The sequence below is a fragment of the Muscardinus avellanarius genome (assembly GCF_963383645.1).
Source record: "Muscardinus avellanarius genome assembly, chromosome: 18".
NCBI classification, from domain to species: domain Eukaryota; kingdom Metazoa; phylum Chordata; class Mammalia; order Rodentia; family Gliridae; genus Muscardinus; species Muscardinus avellanarius.
Genome location: NC_137804.1, coordinates 47,446,634 through 47,454,999, shown reverse-complemented (window position 1 = coordinate 47,454,999; position 8,366 = coordinate 47,446,634). Strand labels below are relative to the sequence as shown.

Sequence of the window (8,366 nt, the reverse complement as noted above, 5' to 3'; positions counted from 1 at the left end):
GCATATCTGTGCTGCAGTTGATAACAGACCCCTGGTTAGGAACTGTCTCCTCTCCTCTGATGGATGCACATCATCAATATATTTCTGACTTTGACAGGAGTCTCATGGTGTTGGAGGAGCCTGGAGGAACCTGCCAAGATGCTGTACAGTGCCCATGAAGTCCTAGGAAGAGACCTGCCTTCCTACAAGCAGCGTGGGCACTTTGCTCACAACACAGCAGCCCGCCTGTGTGCACCACTATCATCCAGCGACCAGTAGGGTCCTGCTCTTGTCCCTCGCTGAGGATCCCCAAAACTCCAAACCATTCTATGAACTTTTGAATCTCCTCTTCAATTCCTGAAATTGATTCATTATTTTCCACCCCGTGTTTATTTGTATCATATTATTTTTCTAATTAATTAAAGTGCTCTGAGTTTATATAATTGTGTGTTGTCCAACACACTTATTTGACCTAAATTGTTAGACTTGCTTGTATGACATGTATAATTTAATGCTCATTTATTGATAATTGGCTTTGTCAAAGCAACAACTTAAACTTAAAACTGAGCCTACTTTCACTTATCAATTCTCGGTTTCTCTGTGCTCCTCTCAGGACACAGCTACCTGGGACCGCACAATTTTATCCCAGAACCAAAGGTCTGGCAAGAAGTGTACCCAGATCCCAGAATAAGATAAAGGAGGAGGCCTTGGCAGACTCTTTACAAAAAGAGGCCAGAGCCACCCGGGCCTCTCCTATGCCTCCTCTCTCCACTCTGCCCACACAAACGTGGCCCTCGCCTCCTGACATAATAAATCCTGATATGATGAAAGCCTCCCATGGCTTCTATGGCATGATGCTCTTGTTCCACGAAACCATAGCTGCCGCATGTTCCGTGACTGCTTACTCCAGGTGAGCGAGCAGGGGGCACGGGTCCAGGACTCAGAATTCAGTGTGGATGCAAAATAATTGTCTCAGTGAAAACTCAGAGCACAGTGAATAAAAATGAATAAAAATCTAAGGTCAGAACTATAAAAATTCAACTAAATAAAAACTGATGGGACCAAGAGTTGAGCCCAGGGGTGATTCAACCCTTTTTATTTTTCATTTGAAAAAAGCACCTCACTAAGTTGCTGAGATTGACCTGATACTTGTGATCATCCTATCTCAGCCTCCCAAGTACTGGGAAGACAGGTGTGTGCCATCATGGTGGGCTGTCTAAGTAATATTTAGGTAAGGAGCAAATAGGTTTTATGCATATTACATAATTCATTAGAGAAAGATGTCCTACTTCTGAATATGCAGGCAGCACAAAAGAAAAAAGTTGATAAAGTTAATGTTACAGTTAGATTCAAAGGAAACCTGAGCAATTTTATGGAATTAGTGATCATCCCAGAAAATCTCTGCAGCCAGATGTGGTGGCAAACACCTGTCATCCCAGTACCTGGGAGGCTGCAACCAGAGCATCACGAGTACCATGACAGCTTCAGCAACTTAGCAAGGCTCTCAGCAACTTACAGAGACCAGTTTCAAAACAAAAAACAAAACTTGGAATGTAGCTCAGAGGTAGAATGCCCCTGGGCTCAATCCTCAGTATCTAGAAAGAGGAGGAAGACAGGAAGACATTACCAAAACTCACAACCAGGCTAGATATTTAAAAAAGAGAGGGAGATTTATGAGAAAAGTCCTCAGAAATCTTATTTCTCCTAGAACTTCTGTCCTTCAGACCTTTAAGAGAGTTCTTCTCAGGTCTTATGAGAATGATGTAGCACTTGGGGGCAAAGATGCAGCCGAGGAGCCCCGCACTGGAGGCCAAGATGGAGAAGACCTCCACGGCCACCATGGCCTTCCCCTTGCTGCTGTGGTAGACAGGGAGGAAGGTGACCCAGACACTGCAGAACAGCAGCGTGCTGAAGGTCAGGAACTTGGCTTCGTTGAAGGTGTCAGGCAGGTTCCTGGCCAGGAAAGCCACAGTGAAGCTCCCCATGGCCAGGGCACCCAGGTATCCCAAAACACAGTAGAAGGCAGTGACTGAGCCCTTGTTGCACACAATGAAGATGTGGCCATGTTCAGAGTGTGCATCAGTGTCAATAAAGGGAGGAGACGTTCCCAGCCAGATTGCACACAGCATCACTTGAATCAGGGAGCAGATGGGGATGATGAAATTAAGAGCCCCTGACACCAGGAGCTGCCTCATCCTTCTCCTAGGACCAGTGGCCTTGAAGGCCAGAACCACAGTAACCGTTTTGGCCAAGACAGTGGAAACAGCCACAGTGAACCCAACTCCAAACGTAATCTGCTGGAGGATGCAGGTCGCCATGTTGGGATGGCCAATGAAGAGCAAAGAGCAGAGGAAACAGAAGGCAAGGGAGATGAGCAGGACGTAGCTGAGAGTGCGGTTGTTGGCCTTGACAATGGCAGAGTCTCTGTGCTTCACAAAGACCCCAAGAACTCCAGCTGTGAGCGCAGAGAAGCCCAGAGCAGCACAGGCCAGAGCCATCCCCAAGGGCTCCTCATAAGCCAGGAATGCCACCAACTTTGGGAGACAGAGACTCTTCTCTGTATTTGGGAACTCATACAGGGGGCACTGGGTACACTGCTCTGCATCTGGAGGGGGAAAATCAGCAGTTAATAGTTATTGATTTGTCCTCTTTGTCACATCTAAGTCCATGGTCACCACTACAATGTTACTGTGAGGACAGGATGCTCGTGATGTTCAAGAGCAACCCCTGAGCTTGGGGTAGCACTTGGGGGCAAAGATGCAGCCGAGGAGCCTTCTCTGAGCTTCTCTATTCTTTCTCTGAGCTGGAGAATACTGAACCCAAGCTCCCAGGGACACTGAGCTCACTGTGGGTCCTGGTGGCTTCTCCTGTGGCTCAGTCATGTCACCAAGTCCCTTTCCACAACCCTGGGTCTTTTCATGACAAGAGGACTGCCATGCTTATAACACTGACCCAGAGCCATCATGGGAAAGCTTTCCTGGTACATGCTCAACTCAGAGGCCAACTTCTTATACCATACAGCACCTCCATCCCTGAGAAATGTGACAGAGATGATTACTGTAGGGTGGCTGTGAAATTTACCTGTTTTATTGGAAATGTGTCCCCCTGGGCATAGAACACAGGTAAAACAGCAGACTGGTCTTCCTTCCTGGGGGATTCTCCTGAATCCTGGGCCACAGCTCTGGCTGCACACAGACTGAGGCATCTGAGGGAAACCAGGTGATGGTTAGAGTGTGCTGTGTTATTATCTACTCTAAAAGTAAGTCAGAATCTCTCTCCTCATAAGAAAGAACTTTGATCTGAAATAGAAGGTCATCCCTTGTAACACCAAAGGTCACCATGGGATTCTACAGGGACACCTGATTCAGGCTCCTATGATGAGCTGCTGTCTCTTGTAAGTTATTACCAAATGTTACCATGGCACAGGATCATGTTGGGTTTAGACATCACCAGCCACACACCCAGGCTTCTCTCTTCTTATGTAACCTCCTTTCTGTATGAGATTCTCTGTGATCTTTCAGCCTGTATGCCTGAGAATATTATAGAGTTGCATCTTTGGTGGGGATTGTGGACTTCCTCTCTCTCTCTCTCTCTCTCTCTCTCTCTCTCTCTCTCTCTTTCTCTCTCTCTCTCTCTTTCTCTCTCTCTCTCCCCCACTCTTTCTCTCAGTCTTTTTCTATCTATCTCTATATCTATCTCTACATCAAATCTACAGAGAACCTCAGATTGTGTGACACACCACTTGGTGCTAAGATAAAGAATTCACAATTGGCATCACCTCAGGACTCTTTTTACTTAACTACTTTTGCAGCAATTGGGATTGAACCCAGAGCCTTGAGCAATCCAGGCAAGAGCTATACCCCTGAGCCTTTCAAGACCTTCTTTGTTTATTTATTTTTTATTTATCAATTCATTTTTACTGTGGTGCTACTAATTGAAGCCAGGGAAAGTCTACAACTGAGCTAGCCTTATTTTATTTTTATCTTTGTGTTTCCTTTTACTTTTGTCTTTGAACAGTTTTGCTATGTTGTTCAGGCTGTCCTGGAACCTGCAATCTTTCTGTATCAGCATACCAAGTTACTAGGATTGCACACATGTTCCATCACACCTGGCCCCAACTATACTCATGATCCTCTTTGTTTATTCAATAAGGAAACAGAATCATACCTGTGTGAAGCCAATAGGCCACTCTATGATCTCTTCATTGATGACCAAGCCTTGATGGAGTGGACTCCCAGAGGCAAACTCCCCTACTTTAACCAGCAACCCAAGACCAGCCGGGAAATTCACAGCATTCTGGATATCATACGTGGCCCCGTGGTTTCCTTTCTTGTCTAAGGATATGAGCTGCCCCGCATTGTTGGTAAACTGGAGTTTCTTCAGAAGTGGATGGAGCTGGAGGAGAGGCATTGATGTGGCAATGAGGTGTACATACAAATGGAAGGTGGGAAGCCCTTAATTCCTAGGCAGTCCTTCCTACCTCCCTAGGCTCAATTCCTTCTGGGGAAAGATACTGGTCAGTATGTTTCAATGGTCACCTCTCGTGGCCTATAGGGAAGGAAGAGCTCTCTCATGGGCACAGAAGTAGAGCCCTGGAGTCCAGGGATTGTAAGATGTGTCAAGAGGGTGGTACTGGCAGAGGATCTGCCACAACCCTGACCAGCAAAGCCTATATGGAGCAGCTTGGAAGCTAATCCTTGAACTTAGTAGGACACAAGTGTGGTGGGGCTTTTTAGAAACTGCATACTGGGGAGGGAAGACTGGTGTGTGCATGCCACACCTCATCAAAACTGAAGGAATTCCAGGTGTGGTGGCACACCTTTGCAGTCCACCTGGACACAGTGACCTCCTTTTCTAAGTAGCAACTTCTCATAAAACCCAAATGGCACATTGAATATTATTATAGGAAAAATAGAAATTAGATGGTAGATGAGACTTTCTGACATTTCTTTTTACATATTTGCCTTTGTATACAAAGTAAACTTATTTAGATATTCCAGAAATCTGAATAGTGGTGTTGATTATTGTTAATGAGTTGATAAATGTATTTCATACACAGACTAAAGATTTAGATAAGTTAGGATTAAAATAGATAAACATCCATCTCAAATCTGGAGGGCAGTCTGAGATGATAGGAAGCATCCATGGTCTCCTACTTAGAAGTGGAGCCAAAAGCTACATTCCAGTTACTTTTATAGGTTTGAGAAAAATAATAATGTCTAAACTGGATGCAATGGCACATTCCTGTCACCAAGTATTTGGGTGCTGAGACAGGAGGATCTAAGGTTCAATGCCCACCTCAGCCTCTGAGTGAGGCTCTCAAAAACTTTTGAAACCATGTTTCAAAATTAATATTAATAATCAATTATAAAATTGAGAGACATTTAAAAACATTTAAAAGGCTGGGGGTGTTCAGTCTTCGAAAATTATATGGAACGGTAAGATGGAGGAGAAAGAGAAAGCAGAGGAGGAGGCTTAAGAACAATTCATTTTCCAGACTCATAACTTATATGTAATAGTGATATAGAGTAATAGAGCCTCAATTTGTAGAGTCTACTTTCTCGATGCAAAGTACCCAGAATCAGACATGGGCACTGAGTCTATGTCTCCCCACATTAGATACATTCTAAAAATCATACAGATTAAAGCAATTTTAATCACCCACTTATTTACAAGTTGTATTCACATATTGGAAAGCATTTCTTCCTGCAATAGAAAATGCTTTCCTGGATCAGTTTTCTAATGAAATAGTCTGAGATGAAAGCTCCCAGGAGCAGAATTCTCCCCACATGGGTAACAGTTCCAACTACACCTAGAGCCAGTTTGAAGGTGCCTATGTTCCTTCTTGCTGGATCCTGCTAATCTAAGATGAAAACACAGTCATGATGCCCCTCACTATGGTCCCGCAGGTACCAGCAGGTGCTCAGCCCTTGCCTGCTCATGGAGAAGCCTTACCTGCCATGGAGGGGTCCTGGGATGCTCTGCATCCTCTGTAGATCCCTGTGCTATTCTCTCAACAAGCACCTCATGGAGGACGTGGGCCACGGCATACACACCATTATAGAGGAAATAGCTGGAGTCAGATAAGGTCATCATGTCGATATCTCCTGTCAAAGACTCCAAGGAGGTATTTGGTCCACACTCAAAAATTTTCCCACATGATGACCCAGTGTGTGAGCAGTTAAAATGGGAAGTCCAATATTTACTGAAGAAAAAATCATCTGGGTACTGAGAAGGGTTGACAGTCTTGAGAAAGTTTTGGAAGCCAGGGATTTCTCGCTTGTGTTCTGAAAATGAGAAGCTTCCATGGAAAGAATTGAGTATATGCATCATCTCTAACACAGTGATGTCCCACTTGTCTGCCATGATCCACACCTTCCCTGTGGTGAGAAAGAACGATGCCATGAGGTCCACTATGATGAGACTCTCTGCTTCTCCGTAGAGTATATACACATTTGCAGGTGGAATGCTGAGCCTCCTCAGGGCAGAGGGGACTCTTGTTGTATATGCTTTCTTAAGGGCGGGGAGCCTTTCTGTTAAGGCCACACAGATATCTTTCTTCACCATTTCCACATTCAGAGCCTGAAGGAACTGTTCTCCTTTCAAGTCATCAGATATGAAGATCACCACCCAAGTCCAGCCAAAATGTAGCAGTAATGACACCATTGCATGGACCAGAGAGCTGTCCTCCGGGGCCATCTGGTAGAGTGATGGGAACTGGTCTTTGTCACTTAGCATGGGATCAAAACGTCCATACGTGACCTGAGCAAGCAAACAAAATATGATTGATTCTGAGTTTATTGGGCCTTGGGGTTGTCTGCCTGAGAAAGGAATTAGATATCTGTACATTACAGGGCTAATCAGACAAGCAAAGTTACACACATCAGTGACCTCTGGTTGTGAGGCTCATACAGGAGGATGGCACATTGGAGACCAGCACCAGCAAATTGTCAAGGCCCTGTTTCAAAGAAAAAAATGAGCCAGGTTTGGGGGCACACATTTGTAATTGCAACACTTTGGAGTCTGAGACAGGAGCATCACATTTCTCAGACAGCCTCAACTATGTAGTGAAACCCTCTGCAACTCAGTGAGACCATGATTTTAAACAAAGAATAAAAAATAAACTTGGGGGTATAGTTTGAAGGTAGAATGCTACTTAGTTCAATCTCCAATGCCAAAAAAAATAACAAAAAATGCAGTTTCTCTTTCCTGGAATAGAATCTCCACAAGACAAATCAGAGAAAGAAAGAAAGGGAGATGGAGAGGAAAAGAAAGAAGGAAAGAGAGAGAGAGAGAGAAATTCAACTGAATAAAATACTTTAAATACTTTTGAGTGGAGGGGAAGACCTATAGACCTTATGTGTTAGCTCAATGTTGGCATAGAAAACACTATGTCTGAGTGTTCTTACCTGTAAAAAGGGAAGGGGACACACACTGACATACAATCATTATCCCTGTACTTGGTTGACTGAGAAAGGAGGATCACAGGTTCTCAGTCAGCCTCTGCAACTTAGTTAGGCTCTGATTCAAAATAAAAATATAATGTCTTGGTGTGTTACTTAGAAGGAGAGTGCCCCTGGTTTTGGTGCACAGTACCACAATTTAAAAAGGCAAACAATTGGAAGGGCAAAATCTGTAACTGCTTCAACCTCCTGCCTGGGAATGAGGATGTATGGCATGGGGTGCAGCGCTGAGGTATCAGGTTGTATTTTGCTCTTGTGGAACACAGCCAGCACCAGTGACCCATGCTGCCTGTGCACACCAATGATGGAATGTCATCATTGCTAGTATGGACTTCATTTATGAACACAACTACTGAAGTCATCTTAAGGTTTACTTCCATTTACACTCTCTGGTTTTCTAAAACCTATTTCTCCCTGAACACAATACTGCTAAGCTACTGCCTGTGTTTGGCAGTGACACCATCCTGATTGTTACAAGTGTCTCCAGAGCTTCCTGCAAAGAAGCAGTGACATGGGTAGGTCTGATTCCTCAGCTGTCATCAGTCTGACCAAAGTGCATGACGAGCACAGCTGAGATGAGGAAAGGTCTACTAGGTTCAAAGATTTAGAAGTTCTGGGGTTGTCATTTCTGTATCCATGTTCAGATGTCTCCAAGGCAGAGACTTTGGTGACAAGACATGGCAGAGGGACAGAGCTCACAGCTCATGGCAGGGGAAAGCAGCAAGTGAGATGGGGGATCCAGGGACAGATGCAGTTCCCAAGACTTTTCCCAGAACCACCTCATTCAGCCATATCCCACTTCTCCAGCTGGCTGGTGCTGTAAGTGAATTCGAAATCATATGCTTTAGGGGGAATGTCACTGGGTGCAATCTCAAGAGATCTGCTTGGATGGACTTGAGCAAGGCAGGCTTGGCAGAGGCTGTG

The 8,366-nt window shown here is 44.7% G+C and overlaps 1 protein-coding gene across 1 annotated transcript; it reads right to left on the bottom strand.

The window, feature by feature from the left end:
* Nucleotides 1-1,631: 1,631 nt before the first annotated feature.
* Nucleotides 1,632-7,804, bottom strand: LOC308276733 (vomeronasal type-2 receptor 116-like; the record flags this gene model as incomplete). Its single annotated transcript, XM_080715573.1, has 5 exons — nucleotides 1,632-2,584; nucleotides 3,061-3,184; nucleotides 4,147-4,374; nucleotides 5,935-6,741; nucleotides 7,742-7,804. The coding sequence occupies 5 exons, from the start codon at nucleotides 7,802-7,804 to the stop codon at nucleotides 1,632-1,634; spliced, it is 2,175 nt and encodes a 724-aa protein (XP_080571699.1).
* Between the last annotated feature and the right edge of the window lie 562 nt (nucleotides 7,805-8,366).